Raw genomic sequence first — 19,981 nt, forward strand, 5'->3', positions numbered from 1 at the left:
ATAAATCCGTTCCCAGGAGACGTCACCTTCGGGACACCACCCAACGTGGCCGCACAGCAGCCTCCCGGGCCGGTGGCGCCCCCAGGCCCGAGCCTCCCCCAGGTGTCCCTCTTTCAGGGGTACCTGAGGTCGCGGCCTCCGCGAGGCCCACCCACCGCAAGGGAGACCCAGCTCTAGCCCCGCCCCCGATCTCTGCACCGCCCCGGACAGCGAGACCCCGCCCCGCCCGGGCAAGCCCCACCTCCGGCCCCGCCCCCGCGGGTCCGCTCTAGCCCCGCCCGCAAGGCCCCGCCCTGAAGGCCCCGCCCCACCTCCGGCCCCGCCCCCGCGGGTCCGCTCTAGCCCCGCCCCGGGACCCGCCCCGCCCGCAAGGCCCCGCCCCCTAAGGCCCCGCCCCACCGCCGGCCCCGCCCCAGGCCCCGCCCCCGCGCGCCCCGTTCCGCCAGGGCCCCCGTTGGCCGCAGACACCGCCCCGTTCGGCCCGGTCCGCCCGCCCCAGTCCGAAACCGGCCTCGTCGCGCTGGGTCTGCAGGCCGGCGACAGTCCCTCGGGCGCCTCGAGGTCAGTCCCTCAAGCGATGCGTCAGCCGCGGCCAGCCCTTGCCGTCGCCGGCTGTGGTCGGCTCCTGTGCACGCGCGCCGGCGCCCCCGCGACCCCGGCTGCTGGGCCCAGACGCGCCCCGAGGTGGGGCTGGGCGGAGGCCGAGGCGGGGGCGGCGGGCCGTGGGCGGTGGGGCCGGGCGGGGGCGGGGCGCCCGCGGACGTGGCGCACCCGATGGCGTCATCGCGCCTTCCCGGGGCATGCCGGGAGTCCTGGAGCGGGGGACGGGTCCGCGCCTGCGTGGTTCGTCCCCGCGCGGCCGCGGTTCCCCCTGGGGGTTGGAGCTGGGGGCTGAGCGTGCCCCGCCGAGCTCTCTTCCCGCGTGGCGTAGCCCTTGGCCTTGCTCCCCAAAGAGCCGACCCGCAGGAAGGACAGCCCGGGCAGGGCACTCGCCCGCGTCCCACCCGGCGCGCTCGGGGGCGGGGCCCCGTCCTGCGAGGCCTCGGGGGACGTGCGCACGGCCCTGGTGGTCTTGGCCCTCGGGCGGCCCCGGCACGGAGGGGAGCGGAACCGGGCCTGGGCGTCAGGACTGTCGCGGGGCTGGCTGCGATGGAGAAGGCGGCCCAGGCACTTGGAGCACTGGTCCGCCCAGCCAGGGCGCCCGCGGTTCGGCGGAAGCTGGTGGACTCTCGCAGCTCCTGGGGGGCAGTTTGACCTTAGAACCAGGCAGGCCCCTTTCAGGGGTGGTGGAAAACCTGAAACCCTGTAAACTGTCTGAATGTCCGCCTGTAGAGGCTGGCTGCGGAATACTGGTGTTTGCACACAACATGGCCATTAAAGGTTACATTGTATACAGATTCTTCAGTGAGGATTCTTACAGCAGTTGCAATCCCCACCACAACAAAATTGCCACCAATTTGTTATTTTACACTTCTGGAGGTCAGAAGTCCTAAATGAGTTTTAGGGGGTTAAAATCAAGCTGTCGGCAGTGCTGGTTCCTCCTGGAAGTTCTCAGGGGGAATCTGCTGCTTTGCTTTTTCCAGCTTCTAGAGGCTGCCTTCCACCTTGGAACCCCTGTGTCTGCCTCGCTCCTTACAGGGACACTGAGTGCACGGGGCCCACCCGGGTACTCCAGGATGACCTCCCCATCTCAGAATCCTTAACTGAGTCGCTTTTGCAAAGCCCATTTTGCCATGTAAGTGACAACTCAAAATAAGTGACAGGGGCAAAGATCTTAATCAATGGAGGATGGGCCCAGAAAAAAAGGAAAAACAGTGCAATTTGAGAACTCAGTTGTTAAAGGGGACGGGGCATACAGAAAGAAAACAGGAAGGGGGAGTGGGCAGTGAGACAAATGGTCCCATTCTTGTGAGGCCCAGGAAATCTGTATTTTACATAAGATCAGGCAAATGTTACAAGAGAAAAGGAATGAAGGAAGCCTGGTTATTTAGATGTCCCTTGGTAGGTGGCAGAATGATCCCATCTCCTCTCTGTTCTGCATCTGGGAAGATAAACCTGTAACCGGCTGTGGTTTGGTTTGTGTTTTTCCTGGGCCAGTACTCAACTTTGGCATAATAAACCTCCATTGGTAGAGATTTTTGCCTCAGTCATTTATTTGGGTGGATGAATTGAACAGACTTTAGTTTCAGGAGCTAAACTTAGGCTGTATGTAGACCCAAAGTTACAATTTGCAACTCCTTGTTTATGGGAGGCCAGCAAAGAATTTCCTTGTAAGTGATCTGTGGGGACAGCCCTTGTAGATGCCTGAGGCCTTTACCCGCCGTGGGGATCTGGCTGATGTGAAGTTAGTAGCAGCTGTTCATGTGGGAGAAGGTGTTGTGGACTCACCCCCGGGCTTGGCCTTCATTTGCATGAAGAGTTAGGGGATGATCCTGAGATTTTCATTTTCCCTGTAATTTCAGAGGTTTGGAGATTAGGACCAGGACTCCTTTTGGGGCCGTTCTTCTGTCTACCATTCCTGATGTGCCTTTTTTTTTTTTTAAATGTGTGTTGTGTACAGATAACGTGTATCAACAGGTACACAAATGTCAGAGTGCTTATCTCTGGAAGATGAGGATTCTAGAGCTTTTCATTTTCTTATCTCTGTCTTCTGATTTTTCTACAAGAAGCACATCCTGCTGGTGGGGTAAAAACCGTGTTAAAGTTGGCTGGGCACGATGGTTCATGCCTGTAGTCCCAGAGCTTTGGGAGGCCTAGGCAGGAGGATTGCTCGAGTCGAGCAGTTTGAGGTTACAGCGAGCTGTGATCGTGCCACTGCACTCATCGTGGGCGACAGAACAAGACCCTGTCTCTAAAAGAAAGGAAGAAAGGAAAGTTGGCAGGGGCTCTAGTGCACTCGGAGGCCCCCTCCGTAGCCCTCCCGTACTCTCTCCCTGTGTTCTCACCCTTCCCCGGGCTGCAGTGGCCCTCCTTGTCCTGCGTCAGGGTGGAAGGCGTGCGTGCTGTCTGCACTCCACTCGTCCTGAGCACCTTGGCAGGCGTTGGACACACCCTTGGCCTGCAGGTGCCTGGGGTTGTCTGTACCTGTGTGGCCTGCCCCTGCCCAGCCACTAGCTCTCCTGGAACCCTGGACCCTGAGTTGGTGATCCCCACCCCTTTGTCCTCCTGACACCCAGCAAGCTAGGGCAACAAGCAAGGGCTGCCCCAGCCAAATTTTCTTCCCCATACTGAGTAAACTCTTCACTGTACAACCCAAAAGAACCGGCCCCGTCAGGCCACTGGCCAGCTGCTGGCTCCAGCCATGAAGATTAAGCCAGCTCTGCAGTGAGCCCTGTGTGCAGTGCCTTGGAAACCCTCTCCACTCCACTTCCTGTGCCACCAGCTCCCGCCCGCCAGGCCTCGCCTCCTCCCTGCCACCCAGCACACTGCTCCCCCTTACCTGCAGTGATTGCCCCCACCTGGCACTCTCCCCGTTTTAATTCTGTACATCCCCCCTTGACTGTGAATTCCTGAGAGCTGACACCTTTGCCCTGTCTTGCTGCAACTGTGCCTGGCACACAGTAGGTGTCCAGTAAGCGTTGGTGAATGGTAAATGCCTGCGCAGCGGGAACACACCGAGCTCCGGGTGCTCTAAAGCGCCTGCAGGTCAGCGGGGGGCGCCTGGCATAGATGCATGGCCGGCCGTGTGTGCAGGAGGGCCGGGCGCCTGGGTGCCCCGCGGCGGAGACGCGCGGACTCTCCAGCCCACCTCAGTCCCTGCAAGCAGCGCGCTCTACTCCGAGTCTCCGCAGGAACCGCCTACCCTGGGAGATCTTTTCCTGTCTGTAGGAGTCTTGTCACCTGGCAGGTTGTGGTGTGTCAAAGTATTTAACCGTTTTCCTACTGATAGCTCTTTGGATTGTTTCCAAGTTTGGATGTTTACAAAATGCTGTGAATAGACCATTCCTGAGCACGTCTTCTAGGCTCACTCCTCAATGTTTCTGTTGCCTGATACACAGAAACGGAGCGGCCTGAGCATGTTTTACACAACTCCAAATTGTGCAAAAAGCCTCATCACAGTCTCCCCCGCTTCCCCTCAGCCACAGCAAATCATTGTCACCCTTTCCGTCCTTTCCAGTCTGGCAGCAAAACGGGGTGTCTCAGGTGTGCTTTGCTTCTGTGTTCTGGGGAATTGCTGGAGTCCGGCAGCTCGTGGGAGGAGGCAGATTGGGGGTCCCTGGTAAGGGTGGGGGTCCCCGCGAGGGTGGAGGTCCCTGTGAGGGTAGGGTCCCAGCGAAGTGGGGGAGTCCCCGTAAGCGTGGGGGTCCCGGCGAGGGTGGGGGTCCCGTGAGGGTAGGGTCCCAGCGAAGGGGGGGAGTCCCCGTAAGCGTGGGGGTCCCGGCGACGCGAGGTCCCGGTGAGGGTGGTCAGGGCTCATCTCCGCTGGCAGAAGTGCCTGGGGCGGGGGGCACAGGCGCTTGTTCTGGGACATGAAACTGAAAGGCCGGCTGGGGCCAGAAGGTGGGACATGGGACGGGACGTGGTCTTGTCGCCCGCCAGCGGAAAGCGGCCAGGGCTCCGCTCGTGTCTGCGCAAAGGCCCGGCCCGGCCCGGGGGGGGGGGGGGGGGGCGGGCAGCGCGGGTGCGGGCCGGAGGGTCGGGTGGGCGAGGGCAGGGCGGGGCCCCCAGGGCGGACACACCCTTTGGCCTGGAGCCCCGCCCCCTCCCGGAGCCCCGCCCCTCCCGGAGCCCCGCCCCCACCCGGAGCCCCGCCCCGCCCCCTCCCGGAGCCCCGCCCCTCCCGGAGCCCCGCCCCCGCCCGGCCTGGCGGAAGCAGCGCGGCGGCGGCCTCGGCGGCTCTGAGCGCAGGTGAGCGTCCCGGGCAGGCTGGGCCGGCAGCGCCCCCTGCGTGCTTTATCCGGGGGTCCCCCCGGGCCGTCTGATACGCGGCGGAGCGTCCAGAACCAGCGGGTCCGTGGGACCTGCCGAGCGTGGCCGGTGCCTCCCACGCGGCCCGCCGGGGCGCAGGGCCGGCAGAGAGGCCTGTGCCCACTGCGGTTCGGATCCGGGACGGACCGACTCGGGCCGCGGCGGGGAGCAGCCCAGCCGGGGGCGCTGGTTCCCCTGTGGGCCTGAAACGTGCTCTTGACCCGCTTGTGGGGCCGCGTAGCGTCTAGAGAAGGCTGCACACGCGGCATCCTTGGGGGATGTCGCGGGCTTCAGTGGCAGCAGTGAACCACGCAAGTTAAGCGGCATCTTCCTGGTCCCAGCGCCCAGCCGGCGTTGGGGCTCAGCCGCCACCTCCACTCCGCATCCGTGTCCTTGACCCCAGACTGTGGCGGGAGAGCCCCTCGTGCTGTCCCAGGAGGAAGACTCTTGGGGCGCAGAAGGCAGCGCTGCTCCCAGGCTGGACTGCGGAGCGGGTGCTGGGGCTGGGGCTCCTCCCATGGGGAAGTCAGAGTTACCATCCGCGGCCCCGCGGCCCCTCCTTCCCCCACCCCACAGCGTGTCAGGAGATGACTGTGCCCGTGAATTCCAGTCTGTTTGGGTGACCACACCCTGGCCTCCCTAGGCCCCCACCCAGGCGGGGCTGGTTTTGTTCCTGTGCTCTGCGCGGTGGGCTTGGTGACCCTGGTGAGTTACTGGCGCCCTTGCCTCCGTTTCCTCTGCAGGCCTGTGTGAGCATGTCTCCCCTCCTGGCTGGCACCGGGGCCTCCTCCCTCCACTTTGGCCACCGTCCCTGTCACCCTGACCAGCCCTGGGAAGGGAGTGGGGAGGGCCCCTGCAGCAAGGCCAGGCCGTGCCAGGCACGGGCAGACCAGGAGTGAGAAGAGCAGTGTTCTCAGGAAGCGGGGATTCGGGGATTCGGGGAACCGGGAGGGGATTCTCGGGGAACCGGGAACTCACCGAGGCCGCATCATCCTGTCTGGCACCTTTGCAAAGGGCGGCTGGAGCTGCGTCATTCCCAGCAGTGCGTCTCCTGGGCTTTTCCTGTGGCTTTTGAATGAAGCCCAGCTGCCCCTCCCGAGTGTCAGCACCGTGGGTCACTTTGTCCAAAAACAGGGAGCCCTCCCTGGCTGCCCCTGCGTACCTCTCCAGGTGTCCCTACCCCCCGGGGTGGGTCCTGCCCAGCCCTTGTCCCCAGCCACTGCGTGGCAGCTGCCCAGGGAACGTGTCTGCCCGCCAGTGGCGTGTGCTGGGGCTGGCGTGGGTGGGTGTCCCACGGTTCTCTGACGGCTTCACTTTCCCTTGACCCGGGGCAGGGCACCTGTGCTGTGCTCTCGGCCCGGTCCTCAGGGACATCGTTGCAGGGCCACCTCCTTCATTCAGGCTCCGAGCTTGTCCCTGGTGAGGTTTTAGGGCCTGTAACCCAGCCTGCCTGACAGCCTGGCTTCCCTGTGGGCTGGCCCAGGGTGGCGCGGAGGATGTCCCCGGCCCCAGAATGGGGTCATGGAAGCTTATGTCCCCAGTGGCCACCCAAGGACACCCTACCTTCTCTGTCTTGCCCAGGGCTCGTGAGGCCAGGATCCTGGGGGTCCCTGGCCGAGTGGGAGCCTGACCCTCCTTGTCCTCAGGGCGAGGACAGGCCCAGTGGACAGGCAGGGTTTCCACAGCCCCTGTGCTCCCCTGGGGTCTCCGGGCCACAGACCACCCCAGTCCCACCCTGCCCTTGTCCAGGGAAGTAAGAGGCAGGGGCTTCCTGGGCCAGACTTGCCATCCCCACCTTCTCCTGGGCAGCAGGTGCCCCCTGAAGGCATGTGGGCAGGAGGTGAGGCTGGCATCTGCACCCCACATCCAGTCCCCAGGCTTCCTGCCTGTGGTGGCCGTTGCCAGGGGAGCTGGTTACGCAGCCTCTGCCCCCACGTCCGCTCGGGGAGGCTGAGCCGGAGAGCGTGACGACCGGGAGCAAGGCAGGCCCCTGCCACGGGGGAGGCTATGGCTCTTCCTGAAGCACCGGCCCCACCGTGTGGGCTTTTTTCCCCCTTTGCAGACTCTCTGGCCTGTCAGACCGCGGGAGAATCTGGCTGAGACATTCTCTCCGACGCAGGCGACACCTCAGCCCCACCATGAGTCTGGACATCCAGTGTGAGCAGCTGAGTGACGCCAGGTGGACAGAGCTGCTGCCGCTGATCCAGCAGTACCAGGTGGTCAGGTGAGGCCCGGCGTGCGGGCGGGGGCGCTTTATTTATGGACACAGACGTGATTCCATGTCGTTTTCACGTGGCAGGAAATGTTGATCCTGTGCTTTTTCCAACCATTTAGACTGTAAAGCCCATTGCAGACACAGGCGGGGGCCGGCTGGTGGGGCCTCTGGCCCCGTGGGCTCGGCTCCTCCCTCCCTCTGGGAACCCGGGGGCAGGACTGGGCCGAGGCCCCTCGGTCAGTGGCCGTGGAGGTGCTGCCGGTCCCTGCCGAGTCGGACTGGCCTCTGTCCTCAAAGTTCTCACAAACCCAGCAGCCCGGAAGGTTTGACAGCAAGAGGCAGGTGCCTGCGTGGGCCTCACCGTGAGCGTGTTACGTGAAGTAGTTTCAGGTCTGCGGAAGAGACAGGAAGGCAGCACAGGGCTCCCGTGCGCCCTCCCCAGCCTCCCCCGATGACAGCATCTCGCGGCAGCTGGGCACAGCTGGCACTCGGCCAAACAGAGATGCCAGCGCTGGCCCCGCACGTCCAGCTGCAGGCACCGGTCCGCTTTTTCACCGTGCCCTCTCCCTGTGCCTGCTCAGTCCGGGATTCCACGTGGTGTTTGCTCCTCCCATCTGTGACAGCCCCGTCCCTCCGTCCCGGTGCTCTGACAGCCGTGGGCGGGGCCAGGCTCCTGCGGACCCCCTCCATGTGGGCTCATCTGGGCTGTTCTCGTGGCTGAAGTCACAAGTTTTTGGCAGGAATTCGTGGGCCCATCGTGGCACCTTGCGACCACCTGGTGAAGGTGGTGGCTGCGGTGTCTCCCCTGTGGAGCCGCCCTTCTTCCCTTGTCACTGACGGCGTCTGGGAGGCGCTTTGAGGTTCTGCTGATGCCGGCTCTGCTCAGACTCACCTGCGGGTTTCCGCGGCGTTGGTGGCTCGCACTGGAACGGCCATCGTGTGCGGTACTTGTCGTCCCCTCCCCGTTTACCAGCGAACAGCCTTTTGTGAACAAGAGCCGGCTTTCCTCCCACCTGCAATGATTCATTTACTCGGGATGGCGTGAAGATACCCATGCTGCTGAGCTGTGATCGAGCATCGTGGCTTGTTTTTGCTCCCACATCACAGCTCCGACTGCTGGGAGCCCCTCCCATCGGCTGCTGTGTCCTGTCCCATGCACGTCCCCCAAGCCGTCCCCTCTCTGGACAGACCAGGCGCCCTCGTGCCCTGGGCCCCGAGGCAGGACGTGGAGAAGACAGCGTGCCGCAGACACACGTCTGCAGTGTTTGAGTGTCTTAAACAGAAGTTCTGTACAATTTCTCCTGTTTTTTGTTTCGTTTTTGAAACGTGCCGGTGTGACCCATCTTGCTCATTTCTTGGCCCACTGATGGGCCACGCCCTGCGTGTGGGGTGGTCCTTGAGCCTGAGGCTGGTGTGGCCGAGTGGTGACTCCAGGGTCCTGCCTGCAGGCTGGATGACTGCGGCCTCACGGAGGTGCGGTGCCAGGACATCAGCTCCGCCCTGCGGGCCAACCCCGCCCTGACGGAGCTCAGCCTGCGCACCAACGAGCTGGGCGACGCTGGCGTGCGCCTGGTGCTGCAGGGCCTGCAGAGCCCCAGCTGCAAGATCCAGAAGCTGAGGTGAGCTGGGGCCCTGCCCGGGCTTGCAGGGGCCGCGGTGGGCCGGCAACGGCTGCGGGCGCGTCAGCTTCAGCCGGAGGCACGTGGGTGGTGTCCACACACTGCGGGGACAGGGCCCCTGTCACCCCTGGGCATCACCGCGCCACCCTGCGGACAAGGGGCTTTGCAGAACAGCCCTGGGCCCGCGGACCCAGAGCCCCCCCAGGGAAGGACAGGCACAGACCTGCCCCCTGCGAGGTGCTGCCTGGCCGCGGGGAGGCCCTGACGGCGGGTGTGCGCCAGCCTGCAGAACTGCTGCCTCACGGAGGCCGGCTGCGGGGTCCTGCCCGGCGTGCTGCGCTCCGTGCCCACCCTGCGAGAGCTGCACCTCAGCGACAACCCCTTGGGGGACACGGGCCTACGGCTGCTCTGCGAGGGACTCCTGGACCCCCGGTGCCACCTTGAAAGGCTGCAGTGAGTGTGCTCTGCTGGGGGTGGCTCCCCGCTGCCCCTCCCCGGCACGTGGGAACCGAGGAGGGGCCGGGTCGCAGGGCCCCGAGGTGCTCCTCCCCTGTGGCGCTGCGGCTGGGGACCCCGTTGGGTCCCACCTCCCCATCCAGTTGCCTCTGCAAGGCGCTGGCAGCCGTCCTGGGACCCATGGCGGGAACCGGTGCCAGCTGAGTCAGGTGGCCTGGCCACGAGTGACCACGGCCGAGCGTGATTTCCCGGGTCTGGTAGAGCCCTGGGTGCGAAGGGGCCTCTGGGCTGGTGAAGGGTTTCCGGTGTCCACGTGGGCTGGAGCCCTGGACACTGCCCGCCCTGCCCTGAGCCCTGGGGATGGGTCTCTGGGCCTCAGTACTCCCGCGACGCTAAGGGGTCGCACCCCTCCCTGTCCCCGTCCCGGGGGCTGACACCCGCCCGCCCGCCCCAGGCTGGAGTACTGCAACCTCACGGCCGCCAGCTGCGAGCCCCTGGCCTCGGTGCTCCGGGCCAAGCCGGACTTCAAGGAGCTCATGCTGAGCAACAACGAGATCGGCGAGGCCGGCGTCCGCGTGCTGTGCCAGGGCCTGAAGGACTCCCCCTGCCAGCTTGAGACGCTCAAGTAGGTGCGGGGCCGGGTGGGGGGTGCGGGGAGCAGCTTGGGGCGGGGAGGGGGGGGGGCTCCCTGCTCCCACGGCACATCTTGCGTCCCAGGCTGGAGAGCTGCGGTGTCACGACGGCCAACTGCAGGGACCTGTGCGGCATCGTGGCTTCCAAGGCCTCGCTGCGGGAGCTGGACCTGGGCAGCAACCAGCTGGGCGACGCGGGGCTGGCGGAGCTGTGCCCGGGGCTGCTGCGGCCCAGCTCCCGGCTCAGGACGCTGTGGTGAGCCGGCCTCCCTCGGGGGCGACGGCTCTCCCGGGTGCCCCCCCCCCGCCCCGTCCCCCGCTGCGCCCGGTGCTGGTGAGGAGCATCTGTAGAGCGTGTCGCTGCCCCGCAGGCTCTGGGAGTGTGGCATCACCGCAGAGGGCTGCCGGGAGCTGTGCCGCGTCCTCAGGGCCAAGGAGAGCCTCAAGGAGCTCAGCCTGGCCGGCAACGAGCTGGGGGACGCGGGCGCCCGCCTGCTGTGCGAGAGCCTGCTGGAGCCCGGCTGCCAGCTGGAGTCGCTGTGGTGAGGCCCCAGGGGGGCGGGCGAGGCGCTGGGGCTGCCGGCTCAGCCCCGACCCTCGGGTCCTGCCCGGGAGGGGTGCGGCCTGGCGGGGGCCCGGGGCCTGGGGGGAAGGGCCGGCTGCAGCCGTGGCCCAAACCGCGCCGTCCACAGGGTGAAGACCTGCAGCCTCACCGCCGCCTGCTGCCCCCTCTTCAGCTCGGTGCTGGCGCAGAACAAGTCCCTGCTGGAGCTGCAGATGAGCAGCAACAAGCTGGGCGACGCGGGTGTGCGGGAGCTCGGCCAGGGCCTGTGCCAGCCGGGCGCCGTGCTGCGGGTGCTCTGGTGCGTGTGCGTGTGTGTGCGCGTCCCGTGGAACAGTAAGCGGGCTCTGGGGTTCCACGCTTGAAGCCTGGTCTCTTTCCGGGTCTCCCCGACTCTTGCTAAAGCACTTTCTCTAGAAGTTCCCAAGAAACATGCCACGGAGGTGACTTGGGAGCCTTGGCTGGGTGTGGAGCCCTGTGCCGCGCGTGGGCCCGTCGCTGGCCAGTGCTGCTGTGTCATTTTCTGTCTTCTGGGGGAACTCTGCTCTTCTGATCCCTGATCCACCGTGATCCTCCTGGCAGCTTCTAAAGAGCTCTCTGTCCGTCGTATTCGGGTTCGCCGTGCCCGGGGCCGGACAGGGACTGAGACACAAGCTGCCAGGCCGCACTGGGGGAGCAGCCGGTGCAGGAGCATTTCGGGGTCCTCTGGCACGCCGGGCATGGGCCTGTCACCATCCCAGGCCCAGGTCACACAGCCCATCCTCCGTCCTGACCTCCACCCTGCTCCCCCCAGGCTGGGGGACTGCGAGGTGACCGACGGTGGCTGTGGCAGCCTGGCCTCGACCCTGCTGGCCAACCGCAGCCTGCGCGAGCTGGACCTCAGCAACAACTGCCTGGGAGACCCGGGCGTCCTGCAGCTGATAGACAGCCTCCGGCAGCCGGGCTGCGCCCTGGAGCAGCTGGTGTGAGTGGGCGCCCGGCCCGGGGCTCAGGCAGGCGGGGCGGGGGTGGGGACGGGGCGGGGACACCCAGCCCACTCCTTGCCCACCCTGCGCAGCCTGTACGACATCTACTGGTCTGAGGAGATAGACAACCAGGTGAGGGTCCTGGAGGAGGACAAGCCGTCCCTGCGGATCATCTCCTGAGCCCACTGCCGGCCACCAGGCTCCTCCACCTGCTCTCCCTGGACAGTGGCCGCAGCCACCCACAGGGTGGACCGGCTCCCCGGGGGGCGCACTCTGTGGGTATCCTAGCTTTCCCTGGAAAGAAACGCTTAAATCAACTTATTTTAGAAAAGTTTAGACACTTTATCGTCATTAAAGCACTTTTTTGGCAAGAGGGTGCCCGTCCTTCCTTGTGGGGTCCCCTGAGGAGACCACAGTGTCCAGGGCTAGCAGGGGTCTCGGCCCCTCTCTGCCATTATTAGTGGCGCCCACCTCCCGCCACTCTGGGGTCACGGGGTGTGCGGGGCCTGCGGGAGCTGCCCTGGCCTGGCCGCCTGCAGCCTGGGCCCCAGCACCGTCCCCCCGCCAGCCCCAGCCCCGTCAGCTCTGCGGCTCTCTGGATGGGGGGGCCGGGTGCACCTCAAGCCCCTGCGCAGCCCAGGGGGGACCTGCATTGCCGGGGGCTGGGGGGGGGCTGCCCCGCGAGGCCGTGGGAGGCTCGTCGGCTCTGAGGGCCGAGTGCCCAGGCACAGACTTCAGGTTTGCTGCTGTGACGCCTGTCAAGGTGCCCCACGGTCTTCAGTTTCTGTGACAAATCTGATCCCCTGTTCAGAGGAACCAGGGCTCCCTGGAGAACAGGGTGACCCAGGCCTGCGGCAAAACATGCACAAGGTGGGCCCGGAGCGTGTCATAGCCTCAGAGACCAGAGCTGGGACGAGTGAGGACGGGTGGGGCGGCCCCTCCAGCGAGGTGCCATGTCCACCCACCAGATGCAGCGCCGAGGGCCCAGGGTGGCCAGGGTGGCGTCAGGGAGGCTGTCCCTGCAGCGGGGAGACGGGGCCGCCACTCTCACCAAGGGGTCAAAGCCGCCACCCGTGAGGGGAGCAGAAGGAGCTTCCTGGGGGTGCTGGGGGGACGTCGAGCGGCTCCAGCTCCAGGGAAGCGTGAGGGCAGCGGCGTGACCCTGGCCCGTGCGGGACACAGTGGCCCCAGCAGGACAGTGTCAGGGACACACGCAGGACTCGGGGAAACCGCTGCAGGAGCCGCCCTGGGCAGAGGCATTGGGGTACAGTCCTCAAGCGCCCCACGTTCCAGCCCCGCGACTTACGGAGGGTGGAATCTTCCCACCACGCTTTCGCCTCTTCGTGTGCGCTTGCAAATTTTCATGGTCGGGTTTTAACGTTCCAGCCTGAGCAGGTGGCTGCCCCTCCCAGGGACCCTGTGGCCACTGCCCAGCGGGTCACCAGCCCCATCCCACGGCCGGGACAGATGCAGCGGTGGGGAGGTGGCCCCGGCGACCCGCACACGCACCCACCGCACTCCAGGGGGTCTCGGGCAGAGGCAGAGCCGACCTGCCGGCCCCCCGTGCTTCGCGGGTCTCCCAGGGGGCGCGGAAGGCAGGGAGGAGGAGGAGGCTGCAGACCTTCGTCGCCACTTTATTTGTTCTGTTTGCTCGTGGGGATGACCCTGAACTCAGGGAGCCACGGACACGGGTCCCAGCACCCAGTTACAGGCCTCCGGCCCTTCGAGTGTCCGACTCAGTTTACCCTGAGGGGCCAGTCCAGCGGCCTCCAACGCCATCCACAGGCCGCCAGGTCACTCTGCCAAACGAAGACTCGCGGGAACGGCTCAGTGCTGCCGTCTGATCGACGCCTCTCGGCCGCTCGGTGGACGACCGTCCCTCGCACACAGGCCGCCAGGAGGGGCCCCCGCCCCCACCGCGCTGCCTCGGAGCAGCTGGGGCGAGGGGCGCGGAGAGGGCCGGCGGAGCCAGGGCTGGGCCGTGCCAGGGCTGGGTGACGGGGCACTCGGGGCCAGAGGCCACTGGGCTGCGCAGGGACCCTCACTCCAGAGGAACCAGCTGCCCTGGGCCAAGCCCCAGCAACCAAGGACACACACGTGTATCACACGCAGTCACCCGTGTGTACACGCTTACGTGCACACACGCAGATGAAGCCAGGGCAGGCTGCCTTCACCCCTCCTCAGTCCCTCTGAGTGGAGCGCACAGGAGGAAGAACAGGACCTCAAGGCGGGCCTGGGTCCGGGGAGGCTCCCGGGGTGGCTGAGCTGCAGGTCAGTTTGGAGCTGGAGGCCCCGTCCCCTCTGCCGCCCCCGTCCCCTCTGCCGCCCCCGTCCCCTCTGCCGCCCCCGTCCCCTCTGCCACCCCCGGCCCTGGCGGGTCTTCGTCCGGCCCCAGTGGGTGCTGGTCCCCGTTGCCGACGGCTCTGCCCGGGCCGCCCCTGCTCTGCTGCTTCTGCCGCCGGGTCTCCTTGTACCTCAAGGTGATGTCCCTGGGGGTGGCGCAGGGAGGCCCGGTCACACCTGCTCCCGCACCAGCCCCCGGCTGGGCCCCGTGGACATCCGGGCACCTTTGTCCCTTCAGAGGTCACGAGGCCCGAGCCCCTGGGGGCCTGTGGGTCAGGAGGGCCCGGGCTGGCTGCCACAGGGAAGCTGGCACAGCCGCGCCCAGAGGGTCGGGCAGGGACAATTAAACAAACCGCGGCAGAGCTTGTGCCCGGAGACGAGGACAGCCGCTGGCCGGGGCGGGGCCCCCGCCAAGAGCACCAGCCCTGCCCCCACTGACCTCAGGAAGAAGCGCCAGACGGTCCAGGTGAGCACCAGCACGGAGCCGAGGGTCCAGCACTGGGAGATGTAGAAGGGCAGGGACAGGGTGAGCGTGTGGGGGTCGTACTTCACCACGATGAGCAGCTCCGTGACCGTGATGGCCGCCACCAGCCAGGCCTGCGGGCCCAGCTTCCTGTGGGGCTTCCTGCAGAGGGGGCAGCGGCTGGCCCAGCTCCCCCAGCCCCACGGGGCCCCCCAGGCAGCCCCGGCTCTGCCTCCCGCCCTCCGCACCCCTCCCCTGCACCCCGGCCCGGCCCGCGGCCCTCACGGGTCGTCCATGAAGTCGTAGATCTCGCGCATGGCCACGCCGCCCACGTTCACGAAGAAGACCAGCCGCAGGAGGACCAGGTAGTGCTCGGGGGGCATCCACAGCACGAACTTCAGGTAGAACGTGTTCAGTTCCGCCAACAGAAACTGGGGGCGGGAGGGTGCGGAGAGGGTGAGCCCTCGCTCCGGCCGCCGGCCAGCCGTGCGACCCCAGGGCAGCCCGGCCTCACCACCAGGATGATGCCGCACACGGCCAGCCAGCGACGCAGGCTGGAGGCGGGCTTCCACTCGAAGCGGACCCAGCTGTACGGCGTGAACTGGAAGGCGATCCTCTTCATCTTGCCCCTGCGGACCGGAGGGCCGTCGGCCTGAGACGAGGCCTCCCCACCTCGCACACCAGGACTGCTCTGCGGGGCAGCGCCAGCCCCGGGACGGGCGCGGAGCAGCGGGGTCTACCCGCCCCAGGCCAAGCCCCACCTGCCACGGCCCTCCCCGGTGTAGGACCCTCCTCCAGCCCAGCCAGCGCGGCCCTGGCCCCTCGAGAGGGCTCTGCGCTGGCTCCGGGGGCCCTAGGGCACCAACAGACAGGAGGTGAGGCCTCCCCAGCATGGCCCTGGGACTTTTCTTAGACTTTTGTTTCCTTTTTCAAATCCGAAAGTAAAAACAACAGAGCACCTGCAACTACTCCGTAACGAGACCACAGGCAGGGGCAGTGTGGGGTGGCCGGTGCCACAGAGTGGACATTCCAGGAGGGCCACCCCGCCCCCCCCCGCAGCACGCTGGACAGACCTGGCCCTCGGGGCCACCGAGGCAGGGCAGCAGACGCCACCTCAGGCGCCACACCCACCCAGCCCCTGCTGAGGCTCCCGAGACGTACTTGTAGGTTGGAATGTTCCAGAGGCCCTGCCACTTGTAGGTCTTCAGGGACAGCCACTCGAGGGTCTTCATGCCGCAGTAGATGCCCAGCCCGTTGCAGACGAGCACGTCCATGATCCACTGGGGGCAGCAACCAGGTGGGAGGCAGACACCCGTGGGACCCCCGCCCAGCACCGGAAGGCGACGCCCGGCCCCACAGAGCTGGGAGGCGTGAGGACCCGCGAGGCCCACAGCCCTTCCCGTCACGTCCCTCCTGGCCCAGGATGCACCAGCCCCAGCCCGGGAGGCCGCACGGGGCACCTACGTGATCCCACCAGCACTCGCTGAAGTTGGGCAGCTGGTGCTCGAGGCTGTACTCCAGGAACTCGAACATCACGCTCACTATCATGCACATCCACCAGTCCCGGATCATCAGCGTCTGCGGGGCGGACGCCGGCGTCGGGCTCGGCACTGAGCGTGCAGGGGTCTCCCCGCACACAAGCCTCGCCCACGGGGAATGCCAGCCCCACCTGCCCACCGGCAGGGCCCCCGGCCCCGTGAGGTCCCGGGTGAGCACGTGAGGTGGGCAGCTGTCCCCCCAACAGCCTTGGTTTTTAACACTTTCAGCAAATGAGGCAGTGTCCTCACGCTCAGGGGCGGAGCTCTGAGCTCTGGAGGGAAGGCCTGGTCCCTCCGCCAGGCCAGCCAAGGCCGAGCCGGGGCTGCCGCGTGGGCGTGTGGGGTCGCGCGGGTGCTGCTCTTGGCCCCGCGGGTGGCGCCAGCCCCTCCTTCAGCAGTGGGACGGGAGTGGAGCCCGAGCCCAGGCTGGGGCGGGACTTCCCGCCTCTCGCTCCCCCCTTCCCTACCCGGCCCCACAATGCTGGGGACAGGGCAGGGATCCGTGGGCAGGGCGCCCACTCCAGCCCTGCTGGAGACCCCCGGCTCCCAGGCGTTTTCACGGACCCTGTAGGACAGCACGGTGCCTCACGGCCAGGGCTCACCCACCCACCGCACTCAAGGGGCACGGAAGGTCAACCTGGGCCAGAAACAGCCCAGAGCACAGGGCAGGCCTGAAGGGCGTGGGATCAGAAGAGGAGGTCACCGTACCTTCAGGTACCAGCCGAGAAAGTGTGCGGGAACAAAGCCGTCCATCTTGTCCTGTGGGCGACAGGGCCTGACCTCAGGTACAGCCGCCCCCGCCCCGGCTTGAGCTGCCCCCATGGCTGGCAGGTCAGCTGGGACCACAGAGCCTCTGAGCAGCACCCGCCAGACCTGGGGGACGCTCCCTGGGCCCCTGCAGACGACACGCCGGACATCCGAGAGAGCAGGCGCCCACCCCAGGGAGCCCCCTCTAAACCGACAGGGCCCAGGGCAGGTCTCCGGCCAGGAGAGACCCCTCGTGAGGGCGGCAACCTCACGCAGTCACGAAGCCTGGGCAGCCCCCGTGCCTGGGCACCCAACACCGGCCTGACCCTCGGGGGGCCCACCTCGGGGGTCCCAGCCCTCACCCAGACGTTGTGGAAGGGGTCGGTCTCGTTGTCTGCGTCATAGATGAGGCAGTTTCCCCCGTAGTCCCTCTCTGGCAGCGGGACCCCCAGGCTGGGGTCGATGTATTTCAGGAACTGCCGGCCGTCCTGCACGGTCTGCAAGGCCAGCACCCTCGTTAGTGGGGCCGGGACGGGTGCGGCTTGGCACGCGGGTTACGTCTGTGGCGCATCTCAGTCGGCCTGTCGACAGTCTTGCCAGCTGTCCCACCCCAGGCAGGGCTGCAGACCTGGGGTCCCGAGACCCGGCAAGGGGGCGGGGGCGGGAGGTGACCCCCAGACCGCCGCCCCACGTCTCTGCAGCTGTGCTCACCCTGGGCAGGTGGCGGGACCTGGAGCACCGGTCGGACGGGCCACGGAGGCGGCCGTGCTCCCGACTTCGCCCGCCACCCCCAACGGGTCCGCAGGGCCAGACACCCTCACGGAGGAGTCACCTTCGTGGGACGCCCCTTCTGTCTTCAAATGACGCACAACAGCCTTTCCCAGACTCACAGAGGCCACTGTTAGCCAGATGCTCCTCTTGGTCCCTCAAGGGAGGGGGTTCGCCCTCGAGCAGGCCTGACTCTCCCTTGAAGCCCCTCTGGCCACCAGCCAAAGGACAAAGAGGAGGAGGCTCGGTGGCCTGGAGACCAGATGACAGAGCCGAGGTCCAGGAGGCGCAGCGGGAGTGAGAACACGCCGGAGTCTCGGGGCGGGCCCCGGCCACACAGTGACAGGAGACCAAGACAGCCCCCTTGAGCTCGGCCTGGGGCTGGAGCAGACGGGACCCAGTCTCAGGGGACAGAGGCAGACAGTGCTGGACACGACACCCCTCCCAGCGGGTCTGACAGACTCTGCGGTGGCGACTGTGTCTCCGTCACCAAGCGGCTCTGGGGCAGCAAGGCGGGGGCAGGACCCCGATCCGCGCCCAGGCGCCGCCCCACAGCGCCAGGCAGCCGGTGTCGGGGGCAGTAAAGGAGTCGCCACACAGGGGAGAAGTCTGACAGACACCCCGGCCAGCTGGTCGGGTCGGCACCGCCAGTGACAAGCCGTAGTGACGGCGTGTGCCATGAGAAAGACCTCACACAAATCCAAATTAATGCCGACACCCCCAAATCACAAAAAAGACATTCCAGGAAGATTACAGAATAATTCTCTTACGAATATGGATGCAGAAATCCTAGACAAAACACTAGGAAACCAAATCCAGCAGTACAGAGAAAAGGCTCTACACCATGACCAAGAAGGATTCATCCCAGGAACGCAAGGATGCTTCGAAATAAGAAAATCAATCAACATAACACGTCATGTTAATCCAGGAAAAAAACCCCTATCATCATCTCATTTCACACAGAAAAGGCATTTTCATGATAAAAATGCTCAACAAACTAGAAATGCAACAGAACCCCCCGCCTGACAGGGGCACCCATGAAAATCCCACGCTGGCGCACTCGGGGGGCAGAGACCGGAGTGGGACGGGCACGTCCGTCCTGGCCGGCTGCAGCCGACACTGCGCCGGAGCCTCCGGACAGGACAGTCAGACAAGAAGGGCAGAGAAGGCATTCCGCCTGGAGGGGAAGCAGCAGAACTGTCTCTTTCTGCAGACGGCACGATCTTGGATATAGAAAATCCTACACCATCCACCAAAAAAGCCCCTCTCCAAACCACAAACTATGAGCGCTGATGAACTAGCTCAGCAAGGTTGCAGAACACAAGATCGTCACACAAAAGCTAGTCGCATTTCTATGCACTGGCAATGAGCAACGCAAAATGCAATTACAAAAACAATTCCATTTACAGTAACATCAAAATGAACAAAACACCTGGAAATAAATGGAATGAAATGCAAAATTTAAACTCTGAAAACTGTAAAACATTGTTGAAAGAAATTAAAGACCTAGGCCGGGCGCGGTGGCTCACGCCTGTAATCCCAGCACTCTGGGAGGCCGAGGCGGGAGGATCGTTTGAGGTCAGGAGTTCGAGACCAGCCTGAGCAAGAGCAAGATGCCGTCTCTACTAAAAATAGAAAGAAATTAGCTGGACAAATAAACATATATAGAAAAAATTAGCCAGGCATGGTGGCGCATGCCTGTAGTCCCAGCTACTCAGGAGGCCGAGGCAGGAGGATCGCTTGAGCCCAGGAGTTTTCAAGGCTGCAGTGAGCTGTGATCGCCCCAGTGCCCTCCAGTCCAGATGAGAGTGAGGCCTTACCTCAAAAAAAAAAAAAAAAGGAAAAGGAAAAACCACAGGAGAAAATCACGCATCACTCATCCAACAAGGACCTTGTATTAGGACATCAAAAACTGTCACAATGTGAGACTACAAAAACTAACCACCCGAGTTTTAAAAAGGGCAAACACCTGGACACGTCACTAAAGAGAACACCTGCGTGGCAACCGAGCGCGGAGAGAGCTGGTCGGCACCGCTGGACTCAGAGAGACGCAGACCCAACCCCGAGACCCCACCGCACGCGGCCTGACGATCCCAGGTGCGGACGGGAGCGCGGAGCCTGCGCTGACACTGCTGGTGGGGACCCAGGCGGCATGACCTGTGGCAGCTCCTCAAAAAGTCACAGCCACCGAGCCGGAGCCGCTGCGGCTGGGCGCCCGGCCTGGAGGGTGGAGCCGGGAGCACACGGAAGCCACACGGGACTGCCCGGAGCGGCTCTGCTCACGACCCCTGAACCCAACAACCAAGTGCTTCCCCACACGTGGCGCACAGACCGCTGTGGTCCCCGTGTGAAGGGACAACGCCAGCAGGACTGCGAGAGCCTGCAGAGCACAGAGGGCACCAGGACGCCGCCCGCCACACGGCGTCTCCAAGGCGCCAAACTGGAGAGACGGGGGCAGGTCACTCCCGGGGGGGCGCAGGTCACTCACGGGGGGCAGGTCACTCCCGGGGGGGGGCAGGTCACTCACTGGGGGGGCAGGTCACTCACTGGGGGGGGCAGGTCACTCACTGGGGGGGGCAGGTCACTCACTGGGGGGGCAGGTCACTCCCGGGGGGGTCAGGTCACTCACGGGGGGGCAGGTCACTCACTGGGGGGGGGCAGGTCACTCACTGGGGGGGGGCAGGTCACTCACTGGGGGGGGCAGGTCACTCACTGGGGGGGCAGGTCACTCCCGGGGGGGGGTCAGGTCACTCACCCGGGGGGTC

The 19,981-nt window shown here is 65.5% G+C and overlaps 2 protein-coding genes across 6 annotated transcripts in view; one reads left to right on the forward strand and one right to left on the reverse strand.

The window, feature by feature from the left end:
- The first annotated feature begins 438 nt into the window (after window positions 1-438).
- RNH1 (ribonuclease/angiogenin inhibitor 1) lies at window positions 439-11,716 on the forward strand. Of its 4 annotated transcripts, none has more exons than XM_069471892.1 (10): window positions 439-561; window positions 6,971-7,132; window positions 8,572-8,742; window positions 9,025-9,195; window positions 9,653-9,823; window positions 9,916-10,086; window positions 10,202-10,372; window positions 10,523-10,693; window positions 11,186-11,356; window positions 11,450-11,716. In XM_069471892.1, exons 2-10 carry the CDS (start codon window positions 7,047-7,049, stop codon window positions 11,535-11,537), a joined length of 1,371 nt encoding a protein of 456 aa, XP_069327993.1. In that variant the 5' UTR covers window positions 439-561; window positions 6,971-7,046; the 3' UTR covers window positions 11,538-11,716. The 4 variants fall into 4 exon arrangements, with proteins under 4 accessions (XP_069327993.1, XP_069327991.1, XP_069327994.1 ...); XM_069471890.1 differs by having other exon boundaries at window positions 505-561; window positions 7,028-7,132; XM_069471893.1 differs by lacking the exon at window positions 439-561 and adding an exon at window positions 4,815-4,848.
- Window positions 11,717-12,978: 1,262 nt separating this feature from the next.
- Window positions 12,979-19,981, reverse strand: part of PTDSS2 (phosphatidylserine synthase 2) — a 28,158-nt gene continuing 21,155 nt past the window's right edge. The window contains exons 5-12 of one of the 2 annotated variants that reach the window (XM_069470438.1): window positions 16,811-16,945; window positions 16,410-16,460; window positions 15,628-15,741; window positions 15,325-15,443; window positions 14,678-14,792; window positions 14,449-14,594; window positions 14,140-14,325; window positions 12,979-13,846 (exon numbers count right to left, since the gene is read on the reverse strand). In XM_069470438.1, coding sequence (XP_069326539.1) covers window positions 13,630-13,846; window positions 14,140-14,325; window positions 14,449-14,594; window positions 14,678-14,792; window positions 15,325-15,443; window positions 15,628-15,741; window positions 16,410-16,460; window positions 16,811-16,945 — 1,083 coding nt within the window. In that variant the 3' untranslated portion in view covers window positions 12,979-13,629. Of the gene's footprint in view, window positions 13,847-14,139; window positions 14,326-14,448; window positions 14,595-14,677; window positions 14,793-15,324; window positions 15,444-15,627; window positions 15,742-16,409; window positions 16,461-16,810; window positions 16,990-19,981 lie in introns of both variants that reach the window. The other variant, XM_069470437.1, reaches the window with a different exon arrangement.

This window comes from Eulemur rufifrons, chromosome 6 (genome assembly GCF_041146395.1).
Source record: "Eulemur rufifrons isolate Redbay chromosome 6, OSU_ERuf_1, whole genome shotgun sequence".
In the NCBI taxonomy this organism is placed as follows: domain Eukaryota; kingdom Metazoa; phylum Chordata; class Mammalia; order Primates; family Lemuridae; genus Eulemur; species Eulemur rufifrons.

Excerpts from the sequence above, each read along its gene's own strand:
- RNH1 (XM_069471892.1), top strand. The coding sequence starts at position 7,047 with ATGAGTCTGGACATCCAGTGTGAGCAGCTGAGTGACGCCAGGTGGACA. Across the intron at positions 10,087-10,201 it reads TCCCGGCTCAGGACGCTGTG|GCTCTGGGAGTGTGGCATCA; the intron begins GTGAGCCGGCCT and ends GCTGCCCCGCAG. Across the intron at positions 10,694-11,185 it reads GCCGTGCTGCGGGTGCTCTG|GCTGGGGGACTGCGAGGTGA; the intron begins GTGCGTGTGCGT and ends TGCTCCCCCCAG.